At 42.8% G+C, this 23,664-nt stretch overlaps 1 protein-coding gene and 1 long non-coding RNA gene across 2 annotated transcripts; one reads left to right on the top strand and one right to left on the bottom strand.

Annotated features, from left to right (window-relative positions):
• Nucleotides 1-338: 338 nt before the first annotated feature.
• On the top strand, nt 339-832 carry LOC121864842. The gene is made up of 2 exons (XR_006088675.1): nt 339-422; nt 638-832. It is a non-coding gene; the product is annotated as an uncharacterized LOC121864842 (long non-coding RNA).
• A 13,385-nt stretch (nt 833-14,217) lies between these two features.
• Nucleotides 14,218-16,305, bottom strand: LOC121864854 (glycine-rich protein 5-like). Its single transcript, XM_042364018.1, has 5 exons — nt 16,215-16,305; nt 15,749-16,003; nt 15,508-15,715; nt 15,208-15,348; nt 14,218-14,231 (listed from the first exon to the last, which is right to left on the bottom strand). Exons 1-5 carry the CDS (start codon nt 16,215-16,217, stop codon nt 14,218-14,220), a joined length of 621 nt encoding a protein of 206 aa, XP_042219952.1. The 5' UTR covers nt 16,218-16,305.
• Nucleotides 16,306-23,664: the final 7,359 nt, after the last annotated feature.

Raw genomic sequence — 23,664 nt, forward strand, 5'->3', positions numbered from 1 at the left:
CTACACGGTGCAGGTATACAGTGTGCGTAGACGGTGCAGGTATACAGTTGTACCTACACGGTGCAGGTATACAGTGTACCTACACGGTGCAGGTATACAGTGTGCCTACACGGTGCAGGTATACAGTTATTGCCACGGTTCAGGTATACAGTGTACCTACATTTGGTATACAGTGTACGTAGATGGTTCAAGTAATGCTAATAATAAGACAATTGGACCAAGATAGTAAACAATGTAGTATAAACATTCCGTAAATTATTGATATATATATATAATCCTTGACATGATTCTTCTGGTGTGTCTAATTCCTTCCCGCTGGTCACTACTGCAGGACACGGTGGCGCTGGTCACCGCCACAGAATACGCTTTCCAACGGGTCAGGGTCGGAGTCTCCAGAAGATACCATAGGCGTCATTATGGAAGTGAGTGTGTGTGTGTGTGTGTGTGTGTAATAATGTAATAAGAATGTGATGAATAACTATTTATTTATATTTAAACTAGTACAAAGTTGAACACATATATAAACCTTGATGAGTTCATAAATAAAATTCTTCTCTATGAGTGAGTGAGTGAGTGAGTGATGGAGTGAGCAAACGAAATATTTTCTTCTTCTAACACCACGTTACCCCTTACGCAGAACCCTTCTACGGCTAAAGATAGAGCGTTATCTTCACTACACATCTGCCAAGTGTTCGTTTTGTATGAACACTGATTTGCAAGGAATATAGTGTGTGTGTGTGTTTTACAGTGTTAAGTGTAAACGTGTAAATTATGCTATTTTTAATGATTTTGTACTACTTCTACTTAATGAAATATAACTAAAAAATCTGGAGAGCGTGTTTGTGTGTTCCTAAATCTGGTGTTTAGTGTAGAATTTGCAACCACTTTTGGGGTGAGTTGAAATAAAATTGAAAAATATCGTAGTTGTTACACTAAATAGGGATCATTGCCGAATAGCGAAAACTTCTATGTAGGCCTATTTGTCTTTTTTTAACACTTCTGACTGGCCACAGACGATCATGTACAGTATATTGTCATAATACATGCATATACATGATTAACATTATAATCAGCTTAAACCACTATAAAAAGCTTAACCTTACCTTATCTACAGTATGTATAATTTGGGCATCTTTTGAGGGTAAACGACTTTTTAAATGAAGTACAGAAAAATACATATGTTCAGAATTTGTGACCTCGTTACAACAGGATGATAGTTTTTCAGACACTTAAACTTACTATTATAAATATCAATGACGAAATATCCTCAAACACTTAATTTATTCAGTATTTTATTCACAGTAGATTAATTGTTTCTCAATAGAGTTCAGTGACTCAACCAGTACAATGAACTGCTGTTAAAGTTTACTATTCATTATAAACATCGCAGTAATTTAACCATAGTAAAATACACCTAATTCATCTTTTTTGCTATTTTTAACTATGGTAAATGTTTCCTTGTAAGAGCTTGGGTGTTACATTGAATTACTAGGAGACATCTCGTTTTCTGTGGAATGTATTGTCAGTGTGGGGGAGAAGTGTGTTGGGGGGGTAGGTGTGTGTGTGTGTTTATATGGTGTCCCAGAAAAATGTCCCTCCTTCCCTCCCTCCTGCCTGGCAATAGACAACCTCCCTAGACCAACATCCGCCAGTAGGGTCGGCGGAATATGAAATAAGGCCCTTAAAACACCCATGTATGGGAGAGGGTAGGATGTCTAGTGCCTGTACCAACAGACAATAAATAACCCATGACAACCCTGACACATTATTAGCTTAGCTGGGGTCAGCCCGCCCTCTCTTACCTCCTCCTAAACTTCTTCAATTTCCGAACTATAACTTCCTTCTCCGTCCTCTAATCTTCTTTCACCCTCCTTTCTCTGAAAAAATAAAATATAAAAAAGGGAGGGAGGGGGAGGCAGGCAGGGGGATGGAGGGAGGGAGCAGGAGGAGGAGGAGGAGGAGGAGGACATTTTCTGGGACACCGTACAGTATATTAGTGAACTTTAAGGTCAGTTCATAGTTTACATTGTTTACAGTAGAGTATCAGAAGCACAATAAACATTAAGATTATTATTAACACCTTGAGAGAGACTAAACAAATAACCAAACAGACATACAGGTATATACAAGAGCGCGGACAAACACTCACACACACACATACAACAGTAACCAACAGATGGAGGAAAAACAAATTAGAATACAGGAGAATAATACAGTATACAGGAATCACAGTATATCTTGTATTAAGTCTCCGACGTGTGGAATGAGAAATATGATTAACCTCTCTCTACCCTGACGCCCTTCCATTGTCTCTTGTGGTCTATCCTTCGTCAGGAGGGCGTAGTGGCTTGTTCAGGTACACAACAAAAAAAATTTTTAAGGGTAAAATCGTATCCTTGATATATATGTCGTCTATATCACGTAGAACGGTGTCTCGTGGCCGCTTCATGGTGGTGAACAAGGAAGGTGTTGGTTATGGAATTTACGACATGACGTTCAGCTACGCCCTTACGTAACGAGTCAAGCATAAGGTTTGCAGGGGTCAATGTCTGAGCTGATAATTACACGCCATGACTCGCCCGAACGCCTCTATTGCCTGTCCGCCGCCTCACTCACATCAGCCTCAACCCTCTAATAAATCCTACTTACCCATTACAACTGGGACTCGACCCTAAATGGACCACAGAGGTAGTAGGTACTAATAATAATTCTCCAAACTCTATTGTAATTGGTTTAGGTCAGCTTGGGGCCCATAAGGACTGGTTTATTAGGACTGGGGCCCATCTAGACAGGGGCCTTTACTAGACCTGGAGTGTATTAGGATGAGAACTGGTCGCACACACACACACACACACTGACCCCATCCTCGTCTCGCTTCATAATTATTCTGTTTCTCTTCATTTCTGAATTGTTAAGAGTCATTTCAAGGACTGAGTTGGCACCATACTGTAATCATGAACCTTTAGTCATTCACCTGTAATAAATTACCTGTAATCACCTGTAATAAGTCACCTGTAATCACCTGTAACCATTTACTTTTAATCAGCTATAATCATTCACTTGCAAACATTCACCTGTAACCGTTTACCTGTAATCATTGGCCTGTAATTACCTGTAATAATCCACCTGCAAATACCTGTAACCATTCACCTGTAATCACCTGTAATCCCTTGTAATCCAACAGCTGGGGCTATTTTAAGTTAAAAACAAAAACAAAAACAAAAAACAACTGAAAGCTTAAATCCACGCCGAGGTAAACTACCGTGTTCTTTGATGCCTTGCCAACCGTTGTGTACTTTCAGTTCCTAGGATTTAGGCCAGAGACTGTACAGTATATATTTGCCTGGTGAAACTGGTTACGTTTGGAGAGCCTCGCCTGGTTCGGTGTGGTGATGGTACCTGGTCACCGCAGGTTTACAAGTTTTTACGTTTTTTTCATGTTGACTTCTTGTGTTGGTACCGACTTTCACTGGATATGAGAGAACAGGGAGTGTTAATTGCTAGTCTAATTAACGTGTGTGTGTGTGTGTGTGTGTGATAACCGGTAGTTCATTTAACTTATTAAGTATGTGGGTGTATGTATATGTGTGCGAGTGTAGGACAAAGGGACCCCCGGACAAAAGCCCCCTCGAACAGAAGCCCCCCCCCCTCCTCCGGACAAAAGCCCCTACGACAAATAATGATAAGAATTTTTCTAAATAATTATTTTTATTCATTATTATTTACAGTTTATGAACGCTTCTGTGACATGTAAAATAATACATTTATTATATCAGAAGACTGCAATACCTAACGTAACGTAACGTAACGTAACCTGCTTTTATCCGGATCCCATGAGGGTATGGTATTGCAAGGATGTGTGGGGGTGTGTTATTGCAAGGGTGTGTGAGGGTGTGTTATTGCAAGGGTGTGTGAGGGTGCGGTATTGCAGGATGTGTGAGGATGTGGTATTGCAAGGGTGTATAAGGGTGTGGTATTGCAAGGATGTGCAAGGGTTTATTATTGCAAGGGAGTGTGAGGGTGTGGTAGTATGAGGGTGTGTGGTTAGACAGAATGTGGCCTCTCGGTGTGGCCAGGACGACCCACTGACCTCAGGTAACTCGTGAGTTGGGGTCCTTTAACACAACCGGTTTAGGGTATTCTAGCGACGGTGTGCATGAGCTATTAATAGATAGGTCGGCTGGTTATGGGGTGGGAGGTGAGAGTGGAAGACCTGTTTACCTGTTCGCACACACACACACACACACACACACACACACAGTATCTTATGAAACCAGGAAGTGAATTCATTCCCAGTGCTGTAAGGTAATAATCTTCCTTACCTGCTCAGGTATTTAACACTTCATAACTTGTTTTTCCTTTCATTCCTTTTCCTTCTCTATTTCTTTTCTTTATTTATTCCAATTCTCTCTCATCTCTCATTAAATCTTTATTTTATTTTTCAATCTTTCATCTTCATTTCTTCGTGCTCTCTCTCTCTCTCTCTCTCTCTCTCTCTCTCTCTCTCTCTCTCTCTCTCTCTCTCATTAGATCTTCAATTAGGTAATTAAATAGGTCTGCTTCCTCCATGAGTAAAGTCACTGGTTTAAATGTCGTGATATGAGCCAGATACTGTGACTTGTATCTATTATCGAGAGAGAGAGAGAGAGAGAGAGAGAGAGAGAGAGAGAGAGAGATAAACATTGAAAAATCAGTAGGAGAGAGGTTGAAATAAAAATAATTAGATCGAGAGAAAGAAAGAAAGAAAAAAGAGAGACAGAGACAGACATACACAGAGAGAAATAAACAGAGAAAGATAAATAGAGAAAAGAAGAAAAAAAAGAAAAAAGAAAATGAATAAGATATAAAACAACAAAACAAATACACTCACAATATTGCCACAGGCGTAAAGGAAGTGTTATATCACATGATCCTCAGGTGAAGGTAAAGACCCCACTAACTCATGAACCTCGAGTAATTGAAGAGTCGAAAACCTGTTCTTAGTCAACAGGTGGGAAGGAGAGGTGTGAGGGACAGGTGAGAGGGACAGGTGTGAGGGACAGGTGTGAGGGACAGGTGAGAAGGACAGGTGAGAAGGACAGGTGAGAAGGACAGGTGTGAGGGACAGGTGTGAGGGACAGGTGTGAGGGACAGGTGTGAGGGACAGGTGTCAGGGACAGGTGTCAGGGACAGGTGAGATGTCAACTGTCCTTCTCTCTCCTTCGGTCGGCTTTGCTCTGCCTCAGGGGAACGAGAGCATCGGCCCCAAAGCCGACAACAGTTGTAGATATTGATTATGAGGCTACAGTCACTGAATGCCGCATAGATCTGCGGCCCAACTAACTCAACACAGCTAGGATAACTACTTATGTATTAGGATATTTAATATTAAGGTAATAAAATGGTGGCGAAGGTAGTAGTAGTAGTAGTGTGTGTGTATGTTTGTGTGTGTATGTTTATCTGTTTGTGTCTATGTCTACTACAAAAAATCATTATAACCTGGAAATAGATGCAAAAAATATATATGCGTTGAAAGTTTATATAAAAATGAGATGCTTGAAAGTATTGACAAAACTAAAAATCTATGCATTATGCAATTTATGCAATATTATGTATGTTATGTCATCATACAAGAATTATATAATAATAATAATAATAATAATAATAATAATAATAATAATAATAATAATAATTAACGGTTTATTGAAAAAATTCTGCAGCCCGAAGGCTGAAAATATACATTGGACATAAATGACTTATTACATACATTGGTGGTTTAACAAAAGCCTTCATTAGAGAAAGGTGAAGGAACATACAGTGAACATACAGATTTATGTAGGTGTTGAACAGCAAACTCGTAGTGTAGTAACTCCCTCCCAGATGGTGTTAGGAGGAACTCACGTGGTGTAGTAGTTCCCTCAGATGTGCAAAAACATATGATAATGTTGTTTACGTAAAAAATACATATGCCTGGGTGAAGTGTGTTTGTGATACGTTGTAACTCGCAGGCACGCATGGACAGGGTGCTAATTAATGCACCGAGACACAGTGAGGGAGGGAGGGAGGGAGGGAGGGAGGGAGAGAAATAACCAGTTTTTGCCACATTGCCTCCATGACTCAGCTGGTTGACCCTAACCAACCCAGGTGGGGGAGGAGGAGAAGAGAGAGGAGAGCAGAAGAGGGAGGGGGTAAGGTGAAGAAGGAGGAGGAGGAGAAGAAGAGGGAGGAAGAGGAAGAGAAAAGTATCGGGAGGGTGTTGTTTTGTTGTTGTTGTTGTTGTTGCTGTTGTTGCTGTTGCTACGCCTGACTACGCTGACCGACCAACCTGTAATATTTAAAGTGGCAAGATTTCAACTCTACCTTCCTCTTCCCCCACCCTCCTTCACCTTCCCTCTTCCTCCCCCTTCTTCACTCTTCCTTTACCTTCCCTCATTCTACTCCTCCTCCCCCTCCTCCTCCTTCACTCTCCATCCTACTAGTCCTTCTCCGCTCATCTTTCACATTCTCTCCTTCCTTGCCTCATTCTCCTTCACTATCTCACCCTCCTCCCCCTCACCAAAGAGTGGAGACAGGAGAAGCGAGGTGGACCAGGAGGCTTGGTGATCGACTGACTCACCTGTGGGCGGAGGAGTTGACTGGTGAGAGAGAGAGAGAGAACCAGGAAGTACAGCTGTGTGTTCATCTGTCTGTCTGTCTGTCTGTCTGTCTGTCTCTGTCTGTCTGTCTGTCTGTCTGTCTGTCTGTCTGTCTGTCTGTCATAAGTGTGTAAAGGGTGAGAGAGAGAGAGAGAGAGAGAGAGAGAGAGAGAGAGAGAGAGAGAGAGAGAGAGAGAGAGAGAGAGAGAGAGAGCTGTTTTATTATCAGTCTTGGGAACAGGTTACATGTAAAACACCATAATTAACAGTGTACACCTGAGAACTGAACAACCTTGACACCAGAGGCACTTAACACACACACACACAGACACTTCATCCTTGACCACAGATGGGTCAAGACGGGTCAGACGCACCTGGCGCTGCTCAGCAGCAGCCACGTCAACTGTTATATTGGCCATACCAACTCCCTCCCTTGAACCCTTCTCCCCACCGGAATATCAACAAGTTCTCGCCAGAAGTTACTATTTCATTTGGGAAAGGACTGGAACCAGTTTTGACTAGTGGTGAACAGTGCTTAAGTCAGTGATAAACAACTCGGCAGTTGAGTCTTACCCAAGCTAACCTTCACACAGTGAGGTCCCAGATACCCAGTGATAATTCATAAGAACATAAGAACATAAGAAAATAAGGAGTCTGCAATAGGCCGGTTGGCCTGTGCATGGCAGCTCCTGTCGAGAGTTACTACCATTCCCTATCATCCATGAATCTATCTAGCCTCCTTTTGAAACTTTCCAGAGTTCCAGCACTTACTACAAAGTTGCTAAGCTTGTTCCACTCGTCCACCACCCTATTTGTGAACAAGTTCCTTCCTATCTCCCTCCTAAACATAAGCTTATCCAACTTAAATCCGTTGCTCCGAGTCCTATCCTGCTCGGATATTATAAGAACTTTATCTAAATCCCCTTTATTGATTCCTTTCACCCACTTAAATACTTCTATCATATCTCCCCGCACTCTTCGTCTTTCTAGGGAATGCAAGTTAAGTTTCTTTAATCTATCCTGATATGGAAGGTTTCTAAGTCCCGGAATCATTTTCGTCATTCTTCGCTGCACCGACTCTAGTGAATTGATATCCAGTCTATAATAAGGGCACCAGAACTGAACCGCATAATCGAGGTGCGGCATGACTAGCGCAAGATATAGTCGCAATAAGACCTCTGCACTCTTGTTACTTACACTTCTAGATATAAAACCCAATATTCTGTTTGCCTTATTTCGAACATTAACGCACTGTTTTCTAGGCCATAGGTCCGGGCTTACAAGTACCCCTAGGTCTCTTTCACAAGTCGACTTCTCTAGGTTGATGTTGTTAAGGCTGTATACATTGACAGTATTTGTTCCTTCATTATTAAGTACGCTGCACTTGCTGGTGTTGAATTTCATTTGCCATTTTTCAGACCACCCCTGCAGTTTATTTAGATCCTCCTGTAATGCATTTGCATCCTGCCCTGAAATAATCTGCAGCCCTATTTTGGTGTCATCCGCAAACTTGCTTATGTCACTGCTGATCCCAGTATCTAGATCGTTTATGTAGATTATGAACAAGAGTGGGCCTAGTACTGACCCCTGGGGAACCCCACTGGTTACATGGCCCTACTCAGATTTAACACCATCTACGCTGACCCTCTGCGGTCTATCGGTGAGTCATGATTTTATCCAATTTAAAACTTTCCCCTCGATACCATGAGCCTTAATTTTTCTCAGAAGCCTCTGATGCGGTACTCTGTCAAAAGCTTTGCTAAAGTCTAAGTAAATAACATGGTAATTTTCGTCATTATCTACTTCTACTACCTCCACGATAGGGAGGTCTGTGACCACACCAGTGAGGTCCTGTGACACCAGACCACATGGTGTCCCCATGATGCTACGACACCACGTAGTGAATGAGTTGCTACAGCATCATGTGAAGTTCCTCATAACACCATCTGTGAGGGAATTACTACACCATGTGATGCCCCTCATAACACCATCTGTGAGGGAATTACTACACCACGTCAAGCTCCTCATAACACCACCTGTGAGGGAACTACTACTCCACGTGATGCCTCTCATAACGCCATCTATGAGGGAGTTACTACACTACGTGTCTACTGTTCAACACCTCAGCTCACATGATCTACGTGTGTAAACATTAATCTGTATGTTCACTGTATGTTCCTTCACCTTTCTCTAATGAAGGCTTTTGTTAAACCACCAATGTATGTAATAAGTCATTTATGTCCAATGTATATTTTCAGCCTTCAGGCTGCAAACTTTTTCAATACACCGTTTATTATTATTTATAATTATTACACAAAACACACATACGCGCGCGCGCTCGCACACACTCTTCCTTCAGCCTTCATAGGGTAAGGACGTGTGTAGTCAGCGCTGCCCACTGACGCGGCCGTGGTTTGTCTGGCCTTCCCTTTCCCCCATCTCCTCCTCCCCATCATTATTTATCAACATCCTCCCGCCAACAGTACAGTGCAAAGATTGAAGATCAACCCACAACTGATATACAAAAGTGACAATTTCAACTCGAAAGGAAGAAACAACTGTTAGTGACAATCAGTACTTAGCGGCCAATATTGACCTGACACCCGCGGTACACTCGCCACCCCCAACACTGGATGAGAAGCCAAGAAACACTCCAAACTACACCAGGAGAGAAATGAGGACTCCCTACTCCACCCAGGTGAAGAACTATGAATTCCTAACTACATCACATGAGGAACAAGAACCATCCCCAACACCCTGTGTGAGCTGGAGGACCTACCCCGACCACGTGGTGCATCTGCAGCTGTAGTGAGGTAGTTGCTTAGCAGTCAGGTACAACGGCCATCAAGACAGTGGGAAGGACTCTTGGTGCCGACATCAGGTCACAAGAATGTCTACAGACCAGCTCTCACAGTACCAGATCTAAAGTTAATCTATATGTCGACTCTATGTTTCTTAGGTTTTCGTAATGAAAGCCTTTGTCAATCAAGTGACCCACTCCCCGATTTCACCATATCATCTCTATTCATTGTATATTTTCAACCTTCGGGCTGCCATGTTATCTTAATAAACCGTTAATTATTATTATTTATTATTATTATTACATCACTCACTAAAGGCCATCACAGCGTCTGCCCTAAAGCTATGAGATAATTTATATTGTAAAATATTTGTATTAAAGATTTTGTCATTGTGCTAAGAAAAAGTAGAAATTTATATATAATTAAGTGTGATATATGAAAGGGTAATTATACAGTATATGAAGATTATTCTTACTTAGTTATATGATATAGGTAGTATTATTAGATGGAAGTGAAATGAATTGATAGAGGTCAGGTATAAGATGGGCGTGTTTTATATAGTTACGTAAATGTGTGTGTGGTGTGTGTGTGTGTGTGTGTGTGTGTGTGTGTGTGTGTGTTAATCAGCTGCTATTGTATTCGTATAATAAAAATAATAGAAAATTTGGGAAATATCAATTAATTTATTCGTTGACCTCCAGAGACTTAATAATTACAGGTGTTAACTCATACAGGTGTACCGCAGAGAGAGAGAGAGAGAGAGAGAGAGCCAACCAGACAGACAGACAGGGACACGACTATCTCATTCAGTAATCACCTTATAGAGAAACTCAGACTGAAAATGTTAACCCAAGGATAACGTCATGAGGATCGATAACACTCCCCTTATCTATCATGACTTAACAACCCAGTCGGGGGCAGCTAACATAGGCACTGGACTCAAGGTTAACTAGCTGACCCCATTACTCCAAAACCCACCTCAGCATGTTAATGTTAGTTTTCTTAAAATAACTCGTTTTATAAGTGTTTGTAATGGTTGATATTAATATGTTCTCAAATGATATATATATATTTTTCTTATTTCGACAGATGAATCGCAGTTGTAATTATTTTTGTTGCTGTCACTGGTATTAATGCTGCTGTGATTTGTATGCTGTGTATTGTGTATATCAGTGTATTGGTGATGTGTGTATGCTTTGAGTGTCAGAAGTACAAAAACAGACATAGGTGTACACACACACACACACACACACACACACACACACTAAATAGAGATTCGTGCTGATTAAACCTTAAAAAAATACCTGAATTTTTTGCCAGATATGGATAAACCCTTCGTTTTTATTGCTATAACTTAGTAGAAATTAATTTGTGTATAATAAATTTGGTTAGGTTAGGTTAGTTTAGTTTAGTTTAGGTTAGGTTAGGTTAGGTTAGTTTAGGTTAGGTTAGGTTAGGTTTGGTTAGTTTAGTTTAGGTTAGGTTAGGTTTTGTACGAAGGCATTTTTTTATATATATATTTTTATGATTTTCATGATCGTTTAAGGTCAGTCAAAAAAAAATACATAGAAGTTATCGTTAATCGGCAATTAACTGTAGTTTTTGTAACATAAACATACCCACAAGTCATTTACCAGCACAGCAGATCTTATACTATTTTCCTCTGGACTCTGACTTTGCTTAAATGTAACTTTTTGCCACTAGAAAGATTTAACATTCTCTTGTCATTATATTGAAGAAAAAGTCGTATTCTACCCCAAGCCTTATAAGTCACAGCTCTCTGTTCCGCCTGGCTTCATAACGCAGAACAAAAAGGCAATAGACACTAGTAACTTAATATATTGATTGACTTATGTACCATTTTAACTAATTTCTTGATGGAACTCATATTTCTAGTAACATACTCAAGATCATATAACTCATTTCAAAAACGTCTTAATGTCATATCTAACATTTCATCAACATTACTAACATTTCATCGCAGATTTTAAAATTTTTATCAAAGCTGACAATAAGTGGCAATGGGAAACTGTTTCTTGAAGCCAACTCCCGACTACTCCCGCCAGTCTAGTTTTTATCACTCACACACACACACACACACACACACACACACACACACACACACACACACACACACACACACAAGGTGGAGGAGGAGTTTGAGCTATCATGTAGGCTGCTCGACTTGGATTTTTAAATGACTAAGCATTTTTATTTCTATTTTTAAGATTAATGCAATTACAAGGTGGAGGTGAGAGAGAGAGAGGAGAGAGAGAGAGAGAGAGAGACGTAAGTATTTAAATTTTTTGGTGTGTATGAGAGAGTAAATGTGTATATGTATGTTTCTATATGTATGTGTGTATAATATTTGTGTGTGTGGGTTTGTCTGTGTGTGGGTTTGTCTGTGTGTGTGGGTTTGTCTGTGTGTGTGTGGTGTGTGGGTTGTTGTGTGTGTGGGTTGTCTGTGTGTGGGTTTGTCTGTGTGTGTGTGTGTGTGGGTTTGTCTGTGTGTGTGTGTGTTTGTCTGTGTGTGGGTTTGTCTGTGTGTGGGTTTGTCTGTGTGTGTGGGTTTGTCTGTGTGTGTGGGTTTGTCTGTGTGTGTGGGTTTGTCTGTGTGTGGGTTTGTCTGTGTGTGTGGGTTTGTCTGTGTGTGTGGGTTTGTCTGTGTGTGTGGGTTTGTCTGTGTGTGTGGGTTTGTCTGTGTGTGTGGGTTTGTCTGTGTGTGTGGGTTTGTCTGTGTGTGTGGGTTTGTCTGTGTGTGTGGGTTTGTCTGTGTGTGTGGGTTGTGTGTGTGTGTGTGTGGGTTTGTCTGTGTGTGTGGGGTTTGTCTGTGTGTGTGTGTGTTGTGTTGGGTGTGTTGTGTGTGTGGGTTTGTCTGTGTGTGTGGGTTTGTCTGTGTGTGTGGGGTTTGTCTGTGTGTGTGTGTCTGTGTGTGTGGGTTTGTTTGTGTGTGGGTTTGTCTGTGTGTGTGGGGTGTTTGTCTGTGTGTGTGGGTTTGTCTGTGTGTGTGGGTGTGTGTGTGTGGGGTTTGTCTGTGTGTGTGTGGGTTTGTCTGTGTGTGTGGGTTTGTTTGTGTGTGTGGGTTTGTCTGTGTGTGGGTTTGTCTGTGTGTGTGGGTTTGTTGTGTGTGTGTGGGGTTTGTCTGTGTGTGTGGGTTTGTCTGTGTGTGTGGGTTTGTCTGTGTGTGTGGGTTTGTCTGTGTGTGTGGGTTTGTCTGTGTGTGGGGTTTGTCTGTGTGTGTGGGTTTGTCTGTGTGTGTGGGTTTGTCTGTGTGTGTGGGTTTGTCTGTGTGTGTGGGTTTGTCTGTGTGTGGGTTTGTCTGTGTGTGTGGGTTTGTCTGTTTGTTGTGGGTGTGTGTGTGTGTGTGTGTGTGTGTGTGGGTTTGTCTGTGTGTGTGTGGGTTTGTCTGTGTGTGTGGGTTTGTCTGTGTGTGTGGGTTTGTCTGTGTGTGTGGGTTTGTCTGTGTGTGTGGGTTTGTCTGTGTGTGTGGGTTTGTCTGTGTGTGTGGGTTTGTTTGTGTGTGTGGGTTTGTCTGTGTGTGGGTTTGTCTGTGTGTGTGGGTTTGTTTGTGTGTGTGGGTTTGTGTGTGTGTGGGTTTGTGTGTGTGGGTTTGTCTGTGTGTGTGGGTTTGTCTGTGTGTGGGTTTGTCTGTGTGTGTGGGTTTGTTTGTGTGTGTGGGGTTTGTTGTGTGTGTGTGTGGGTTTGTCTGTGTTTGTCTGTGTGTGTGGGTTTGTCTGTGTGTGTGGGGTTTGTCTGTGTGTTTGTCTGTGTGTGTGGGTTGTCTGTGTGTGTGGTTTGTCTGTGTGTGTCTGTGTGTGTGGGTTTGTCTGTGTGTGTGTGTGGGTTTGTCTGTGTGTGTGGGTTTGTCTGTGTGTGTGGGTTTGTCTGTGTGTGTGGGTTTGTCTGTGTGTGTGGGTTTGTCTGTGTGTGTGGGTTTGTCTGTGTGTGTGGGTTTGTCTGTGTAACAGTATGAGTGAATGTCTGTACTGTGTGTAAATGTCAGTGAGTGTGTGTGCAGAATTTCACTTAAAAGAGAAAGTGAAAATATCTCTTTCTTATCACCTGTCTCTCTGTCTCTCTGTCTCCCCTCTCTCTTCCTCATAATTTCTCTATCTTTGTCTTATTCTTTCCCTTTCTTTCTCATCTTTATCTCTCCAATTTTCACTCTTTCTCTTTATTTTTCTTATTATCTCTTTACTTCTTTCTTATATCCCTTCTCCCTTATTTATTCTCTCCCTTTCTTATTCTGTCTTGTTATTTGTGTCGTTGTCATTATGTCTCCCTTCTTTTTCCCCTCTCTCTCTCTCTCTCTCTCTCTCTCTCTCTCTCTCTCTCACCTCAATCATAACTATCTCTCTTAACTTTTCTTTCGCTGTAAAAATTATCAATATTTCTACCCTTTAATTTGTATCATTATTATCGCTATTTCTTTTCCACGTAGAATCAATAAAAAAAAATAACATTATTTTCTCTACATCAATATTACACCATTCAGTAACTTCTCAAATTAAATAGCAACACTTGAAATATTATAACTAGGAATAAAATACATCGTTGTGGTAGGTTTTATTTATAAAATACAAAGTTTGTAGTATAAAATAAATTTCGATTTATATATTTGACAGACAGACACACAAGTAAACAAACAGACAGACACACGAGTAAACACACAGACAGACACACGAGTAAACAAACAGACAGACACACGAGTAAACAAACACACAGACACACAAGTAAACAAACAGACAGGCACACAAGTAAACAAACAGACGGACAAACAAGCGTGTAGGATGACCAGCTCTCTACTTCCCATATCCTGTGGGAAAAAAAAACAGCAAACAATTGATTAGTTACAATTATATTTCATGAAAAAAATATAAATTTGACTAATAATAAATATGTCATTAGAAACAGGTTGGATATAGCACGCGGTACACGATGCTATTAATATACAACAAAACAATATGGTCGGTACTGCACTCAACACAATTCCATTCCCCAAATTATATAACTAGATACTCATTCACAGCTAAGTCGACTGAATAGGTATCCCGGGGTGCGAACCAGCTACCCTTTGGACGGGAAACGAGCATTATGATCACTCAGCCAACGCATCACCTCTCTTGAAAGTGGCATAAAAGAAATACTCTTCCTGGTTCTATTATTATGAGGCAAGAGGTGAGGTGAGGTGAGGTGAGGTGAAGTGAAGTGAGGTGAGGTCTGCTGAGGTCCTGTACGGTTGAAGTCTTGAAGGGCTGAGTCTTAAATGGATGACGTCTTAAGACAGCTGACTGAGAGAGAGAGAGAGAGAGAGAGAGAGAGAGAGAGAGAGAGAGAGAGAGAGGGGGGGGGGGGTGTTGGGAGGGCAGGCTTCACTAAAAAATATCACACAACTAAAAAAATGAACATGACTTGAGTATCGTGCATTGGGGTCAAGAGTTGAAAGCAGAGCGAGTCATCAAGTTTAGGCCGGGGTATTACCCTGCCGTGTGTGGACGAGGTGGAGAGAGAGAGAGAGAGAGAGAGAGAGAGAGAGAGAGAGAGAGAGAGAGAGAGAATGGTGGTATGGATAGGGAAAGACGGAGGGAAGGAGGGGAGGACTGTGAAGAAAGAGAGGAGTGGGGAGGTTAGGTTGCAGCAGGACCTCAGCCCTCGAGGGTTTGTGGAGACATCTGTAAGGTAACCTGAGGGTGCTGGGTGAGTGTCTGACGCCATTACCACCGCCTATACACCCACACCCGCGTCAACACCCACAAGACATTATTCCATCAATGAAAGTAAACATGACTTACCTCCATGACTACCGCCGCCCCCACTGACGAATCCACCGCCGCCGCCATAACCACCGCCGATGAATCCTCCGCCGCCGCCGCCATGTCCACCGCCGATGAATCCACCGCCACCGCCGCCGCCGCCACCATATCCACCGCCACCTCCGCCATGTCCACCATCGATGAATCCACCGCCACCACATGTCCACCGCCGATGAATCCACCGTCGCCGCCGCCACCGCCACCATATCCACCGCCGCCGCCGCCATGTCCACCATCGATGAATCCACCGCCACCACCGCCATGTCCACCACCGCCAACGCCGCCACGAATCCACCGCCGCCGCCGCCGCCAATGAATCCACCGCGCCGCCGCCGCCGCCGTCACCATATCCCCGCCACCCGCCATGTCCACCATCGACGAATCCACCGCCACCACCGCCATGTCCACCACCGCCAACGCCGCCGCCAATGAATCCACCGCCGCCGCCACCTCCGCCATGTCCACCGCCGATGAATCCACCGCCGCCACCGCCGCCGCCATGTCCTCCTCCATAGCCGCCGCCATGTCCTCCTCCATAGCCGCCGCCCCCGCCGCCATATCCACTGGTATAGTGGACGGTGTGGTAGTAGTGGACGGGTACGGTGATTGGCACGTATACGTACTCGTAGTCGTAGCCGCCGCCTCCGCCGCCACCCTTGCCCTTACCACCCTTACCACCACCACCACCGTAGCCGCCACCTTTGCCAAAACCACCCGGGGAGGCGAGGACCCCAGCCGCCACCGCCAGGACCACCACCAGTACTCCTGACGCACGCTGACGGGAGGAGACAAGCATGGAGTAAGAGAGAGAGTGTCAGGTGACTACAACATAATGAGATATAACACCCAGCTCCAGCCCCAACTAACCCAACCCAACCCAACCCAACCCAACCCAACCCAACCCAACCCAACCCAGCCTAGTCTGATGGCCCCTTTCCCAAACGCAGTATACCCAAGGGATTTCCCAGCTGTTACGCCTCACTCACCATGTCTCGTAGTTCCTCTGTGGACTAGACGAAGCAAGAGGCGGCCGCTAGTGTTATATAGGAGTGCCTTCGCCTCTCACTCTCCACCATGCAGAGAACATTCACTTGACCTGAACCCTTCCTCGTGAATCGAACAGGGTTAATACACCGTTCCCTCTCACGACTTGGTATTAAGCTGGTGGCTCTTGGTGGGAAGAATGGGAGTCTAGGCTTCGTTGGAGGCGTATGAAAGGAATTCAGACAAAAAAAAAATAGCTGTCATCATCAGAAAATGACTTATTACGCAAACCTAACCTAACCTAACCTAACCTAACCTAACCTAACCTATCCTAACCTAACCTAACCTATCCTAACCTATTATGCATATATTAATTATTTTCAATCAGCTGCCAAGTCGAAGATATAAACCGTCGCGTGTGTGTGTGTGTGTGTGTGTGTGTGTGTGAGGGGGAGGGGTGGGCGTGGCAATTCATCAAACAAGTCAGCATCTTTCCCTCTCTCCTTCCCTCTCTCCTGCACCAACCAGCCACACTCACACCTACCGCATGTTTGTTTTTATATAAGAGCGATTATTATACAAGCTTATATATACCTCAGAGAAATAAATCACATAACTTTTGATTTATTCTGCTGTATGACACACCTGACACCTGTGTATCGATAGTATGACACACCTGACACCTGTGTATCTATAGTATGACACACCTGACACCTGTGTATCTATAGTATGACACACCTGACACCTGTGTATCTATAGTATGACACACCTGACACCTGTGTATCTATAGTATGACACACCTAACACCTGTGTATCTATAGTATGACACACCTGACACCTGTGTATCTATAGTATGACACACCTGACACCTGTGTATCTATAGTATGGCACACCTGACACTCCAAGTTGTATAGTTAAGCCGAATTGCAAGAGAGGGAAGCATATAATGAAGAACCGCAGAACAGGTATGCTTGCAGGTGTAGGATGACATCAGCAAAAACAACGTGATATTCCAATTGACATTCAGGAGAGGATATAATGCTTGCAAGAAAAAGAATTGTTTGCAATGACATGTGCAAAAGCAGGTTGTATGATCATATGTTTATGAGTTAGAAAGGAGGTGATAACTGGACCCAGGAACCATCGGCGTTAGAGGCCAGTGACCCCAAAGGAGGAGGACCTGGGTGTTGGGCCCTCCTTCAGTATATCTTGGTTTAGGTTTAGGTAAGTCGTTTATAGTAGAGAGTTGTAGAGTAAGTGATCGGTGGTTTAAAAGACCCTGGTGAGTGAAGTACCTAAAACAACCATAACAATAATAATAACAACGACCAGAATAACAACAATCAGAATAACAACAACAACCAGAATAACAACAACAACACCAACCAGAACAACAACAACAACAATAATACTACCACCACCACCACCAGCAACAACACGAGAGAAATTATATAAACAAAATGCTTGTCATGGGGTGAAAGCCTGTACAGTAATCCCATTGATAACAACAGGTTCAGCAACATACGATGCAGCGTTAATTAATAAACACAATAACAAGAAGTGTTACTCTCAAAAAAATCTTACGACCAGTTTTTCTGTGACGTCACCTTTGGAAACAAGTTGTCAGGAGCTATGATTGGTAGTGAACATACCTGGACAATAACTGTATGACTGGGTGTATGACTGAGTGTATGAATGAGTGTATGAATGAGTGTTTGACTGTGTTAACCTCAGCCTCGTTATAATGCTCCTGTGATGTCATACCTTACATCCACCACTACCTGTGCTTTAACACCTGTACATTTGACTAATTAACCTGTATCTATTAAGGTTTTAGTGTCTATTAAAGGGACAGGTTTGTTGATGTTGAGTTAGTAACGTAAATTATACATGTACGGTTAAGGGCCAAAACTGTGGATAGTTTGGGTGATATTTAGCCTCTTCTGCGTCAAGGTTTGGTTTGGTTAGGTTAGGTTAGGATAGGTTAGGTTAGGTTAGGTTAGGTTAGGTTAGGTTAGGTTAAGTAAGTAAAGAGGGTTGTTATTTTCAGCTTGTATTTACTCTTAAGTTTTCTTGGTATTTTGAAATGTTGTTGTTGTTGTTGATTCTGTTGTTGTTGTTGTTGTTGTTGTTGTTGTTGTTGGTGTTGTTGTTGTTGTTGTTGTTGGTGGTGGTGGTGTTGTTGTTGTTGTTGGTGTTGTTGTTGATTCTGTTGGTGTTGATTCTGTTGGTGGTGTTGTTGATTCTGTTGGTGGTGTTGTTGATTCTGTTGTTGGTGTTGTTGTTGGTGTTGATTCTGTTGGTGTTGTTGTTGTTGTTATTATGACGTAATTTATAATGTTACCAACTATCACAGGTCTAAGACGGTCACGCATGCATGACCCACGAACAAATATTACACAGTTTTATAATCATAAGTGTCCAAGGTATATTGTGGGCAACTGTACAAAATATCACAAAAAATTCACTCCTTATTACTGAACATGTCTGATATATATATTACTACACCTTTACCTGTATTCTCATAACCTAATCTAACCTAATCTAACCAAACCTAACCTTTCTTCTCATTTAAACTGCCATTCATTAACTCGGCATTTACCCACACTCTTAGACACTGGGTTTATAAACATCTCGTTCTGGTGATAGTTGAAGTGCATGGTAAGTTTAACACAACTAGTCATTATAATCAACAAGGTCACAGTTGTTTCTGAAGACTTCGTGGGGAATTTTCCATTTTCTCTTAATCTTCTAAAATAACTACTTTTTTTTTTGTCTTTACGTGTTACGGTATTAATGTATGTTTTATGTTTGAGGAAGAAATTAATATATTTTTTTTTGGTTGACAGAATGTAATCTATTTTTTGAATGATGATGAATGTAATATATTTTTTTATTTTTTAGTTGAGAGAGTTTGATCTAATTTTTGGTTGAGTGAAAATTTAATCTATTTTTCAGTTGAGAGAGAATTTAATAACATTTTGAGTTCAGTACAAATTTAATATCGGCTGTGTCAGTTAGTACGACGTAATCTACGCTACCTGATGTATATATTTCTCGTGTGAGTGTTCTCCTTACTTTGATTTGTAACTTAGAGCACAGGATGACCAGTTCGTAGCCACCTTTGTTATTCTATTCACGAAGACAAGAAAGTACCTGGTGTAAATCGAAAGTTGCGAATTCGTATTCAGGGACAAGTTGTTGGAGCTTCCAATAACTTGATGACATAAACCACTGACTCTTCAGGCTTCTACGCCCTTAACTCATGAGACATAAAGGCAAGCATGAACTTAGCATGCTTCCTTGTTGGGCACTGAAACGCTTCTGCGCTTCACCTTACACAAGGATGTAGGGGAGTGCCCAATAAATAATAAAAAAAAATAAAAAAAGACAAGAAAGACACTGAGAGTTTACAAGAAAGGAAAGACCTATCCAATCCTCACAACTTATTATTGTTGTTCTGGTGGTGTTGTTGTGGTTGTTGTTTTGTTGTGTTGTTGTTCTTGTTGTTCTGGTGGTGTTGTTGTGGTTGTTGATTTGTTGTGTTGTTGTTCTTGTTGTTCTGGTGGTGTTGTTGTGGTTGTTGTTTTGTTGTGTTGTTGTTCTTGTTGTTCTGGTGGTGTTGTTGTGGTTGTTGTTTTGTTGTGTTGTTGTGGTGGTGTGGTATTGTTGTTGTTGTTGTTGTGGATGCCGTTGTTATTATTATTATAAATTTGAAGGGGTTGTATTATGGTGTGCCTCAGGGCTTTGCATTACAACCCTCACTCTTTATAATATAGTTTAAAAACATTTAAAGTCCATAATAGTACTGGAGTCACAGAGGGTTAAATTATTATAAAGTGTTATAACATTATTAAACTAATTATTGTAATTATCGACAGAAACTTAAATCTCGGAACTGATCGATGGAAATTATAGAGCGATAGAAATTACAGAACGATGGAAATTACAGAGCGATGAAAATTATAGTGATGTAAATTATAGAGCGATGGAAATTATAGAGCGATGGAAATTATAGAGCGATGGAAATTACAGAACGATGGAAATTTGAGAGCAAAAGAGAAAAGCTTACCACCTAGGTATAAAAACTTGACCTTATGAGGCCATGTATAGGTCAAATATCAACCAAATGAGGTAAACCTAGAAAATTTAATTATTGATGACTTGAAGGTTTGAAAATGACTCATCAAAACTTAAAGGAAGTATAAAACGTGATGTTAAATGTGATTAGTGAGATTCGTAAGGTTAGTAGTGAGATTAATGAGATTAGTAGTGAGATTAGTAGTGAGATTAGTAAGATTAGTAGTGAGATTAGTGAGATTAGTAGTGAGATTAGTGAGATTAGTAGTGAGATTAGTGAGATTAGTAGTGAGATTAGTGAGATTAGTAGGGAGAGAGAAGATTGTTATATGGAGGTTTCACTGTAACCTAATAATCGGTTTTATCATTTCCTCTGTTCTGTATCGTGTAGAGAAGAGGTAATAGTTATGGAAGACTGTGAGGGGGAGGGGGGTGTGGAGGGGAGGGGTGGTGGGAGGGAGGTGAGGGGAGGAGGGAGGGCTGGTGGAGGGGAAGGGAGGAGGGGGAGGGGTGGTGAGGGAGGAGGAGGGAGGGGGGTGGGAGGGCGGGGGAGGGAGGTGGGTGAGGGAAGGAGGAGGGAGGGTGGTGGAGGGGAAGGGGAGGGAGGAGGGAGAGGGGTGTGTGAGGAAGGGAGGGAGGGTGATGAGGGAGGGGTGGGTGAGGGAGGGGGTGGTGGGGAGGGGAGGGATGGAGGGTCGGTGAAAAGGGAGGAGGGAGGTGGTGGAGGGAAGGGTGGGGGAGGGAGGGGAGGAGGGAGGGTTGGTGAGGAGGAGGAGGTGGGGTGGCTCAGTAGGGAAGGGAGGAGGGAGGGGGTGGTGAGGGAGGTGGTGAGGGGAGGAGGGAGGAGGGGTGGTGAGGGAGGGGGAGGGAGGGAGGGGTGGTGAGGGAGGGTAATTGTGTCTGGGCCTGATGTTGCCACTTGACCTTGAAGAAGAACAAAACAAAACAATAACATATGTACAGTACGTGACTTACCGCCGTGTCCACTGCCACATCCATCACCGTGTCCACTGCCACATCCATCACCGTGTCCACTGCCATATCCACCACCGTGTCCACTGCCATATCCACCGCCTTGTTCTTTCACGTGATATATGACCTTCTCGTGGTAAACAGGTACATGAACAGGAACGTAAACGTGATGGATACGCCCATACCCTCTACCATGTCGACGTCTGCCACCCTTACCTCCCCCGGCGACAACTACAGCCGCCACCATCACCACGGCTGACACTTGCTGACGGGGAACAATAAATACGAGGATAAGGAGGCGTAACCCTGTACCCCCCCCCCGACACAGGTTGGCAGGTAACCACCAGGTGGAGCCAGATGGTCTAGTATATACACCAGGTGGCTACAGCTGGTGGAGTACTCCAGGAAAATAGTCAACACCTGTTGATAGTAAAGGTGTACAAAAGCTATTAGTGAGGTCACCTGTAATGGCCGTTGGGTAGGTGCTCGGAGCTATGTGAACAAGACCTAAGCTCATCAAGGAATTCTGCTTTTTTCACAAGTGTCATGAGTTGAGACACAATGAGGCAGGCTTCAGGCAACCCAACTCCAATCTTTGTTTTACGGGAGATAAGACACCAGGTGAGCTGTGACTCCGTCATCGCTCTTTCATTAGCAGTGGATATGTGTGGGGGATTAGGACTGTGTAAGTAACTAGTGTGAAGGTATCGAACTCTACGGTAAGAAATATAAGAAACACTTATACCATCCCCACATGAATCCGTGACAACAAGTAAACACAAGTAAGATAACATTCTATGTGTTTAGTTTACATAAGTACTTGGTGTATACTGTATACCATAGACTGTTAGAAGGACGAGCCGGAGAGGAGGGAGAGGGAGGGATGTTTATCAATCTAGGGGGAGGGGGGAGGCAAAGGGAAGGAGGAGCATGAGAGGGAGGGGAGGGGGGGAGGCAAAGGGAAGGAGGAGCATGAGAGGGAGGGGAGGGGGGGAGGCAAAGGGAAGGAGGAGCATGAGAGGGAGGGAGTAAATAGGTCTTAGACAATTTAATTGCACTGACAACCTTGATCTTGATTAAATATTATCTAGAAAACGGTTTTGCCAGTCACTCAGCTGTTATCAATAATTTCTTATAATCAGCAGCATTTAGTATCTTCAAACGAGTTGCTTAAGCTCAAACACAAGGTTGGCGCGACACACTTTTTCCTCAGCTGTAAGAAACTTCACAAAAAACACGGCTCAGATCATGACCTATTGAGCTATTAACTTACCATGACTGTCTGACTCCTCAGGTAAGACTAGGCCTACTAACACTCGGTCCTCTGGCACAGTATATATACACGAAAATAAGTTCCTCTTACTACTGCCCAAAATACATTCACTCATAATGTCCTCTTGGTGTGAGGTTGACGAAATATCACCGAATCAGCCAAAAAACACGAGAAAAACTTCCCTACTTCCCCCTCACTCTTTCTTACCACCTAAACACATGGAATACCTAAGTTCCCCCTTCGTTTCTTCTACGGTTTCTCTCTCTTTAAACACCGAACCTAACCTAACCTAACCTAACACTCCAACACGCTGGGAAGCTTCAAATATAGGATGGACGGATATATGAACGATAGGACTTGGGTGTCAATGGGACTGCCTACTATGGGCCAATAGACTCACTGCAGTTTCCTCAATTCTTATGTTGTTATTAACCCAAACGCTGTCTCCTGTTGGGTGGTGATACAAACCCGAAAGGAAAATAAATAGAAATGTCCCCCCTGTAATGTTCCAAGTTTTTGTTTTGCTTCCTAAGGTTGACTAACTGACGATTACATAACAGCATACAATTTCTCTCTCAGACACACACACAATAAATAAACAATAATGGTTGCCCCTCGTGTAACGAAGATGGCCGGCCCTAGGGCCACTTTGGTTTGAATTTGTTAAAGGTGTAGAAGCTGTCGCCAACACAACAACCACAAGTTACCAAACATCATCATTAACTCGAATACGCTGGGTAGCTTCAAACACAGGTTGGATGGATATATGAGCAATAGGGGTTGGGTGTAAACGGGACTGCCCAGTATGGCCCGCTGCAGTTTACTCCATTCTTATGTCTTTATGGTAATACGATCCGCAAATCGATTAACATCCAGGTCCCCAATTACTGCTGGGTAAACAGAGGCAAATGCCGTAAAGAAACTTGCCCATAGTTTCACCCTGCCCAGGGATCGAACCCGGGTCCGCTCGCTTGTGAGACGAGCATGCTGACCATTACACCACAAGTCACACACACGCACATCTAAAACCCGTAACATTGTTTTTATCTGTGTACGGTGATGAAAGTGGCCGTGAGTGAATCCGTGTGAGGGAGTGGAAGGGAGAGGCTGAGGTCGACGTTATCTTA

The sequence above is a fragment of the Homarus americanus genome, unplaced genomic scaffold (genome assembly GCF_018991925.1).
Source record: "Homarus americanus isolate GMGI-L3 unplaced genomic scaffold, GMGI_Hamer_2.0 scaffold46273, whole genome shotgun sequence".
Classification (NCBI taxonomy): Eukaryota; Metazoa; Arthropoda; class Malacostraca; order Decapoda; family Nephropidae; genus Homarus; species Homarus americanus.

Excerpts from the sequence above, each read along its gene's own strand:
- LOC121864854 (XM_042364018.1), bottom strand. Across the intron at positions 15,716-15,748 it reads GCTATGGAGGAGGACATGGC|GGCGGCGGTGGATTCATCGG; the intron begins GGCGGCTATGGA and ends GGCGGCGGCGGT. Across the intron at positions 15,349-15,507 it reads GGCGGTGGATTCGTGGCGGC|GTGGCGGTGGATATGGTGGC; the intron begins GTTGGCGGTGGT and ends GACATGGCGGAG.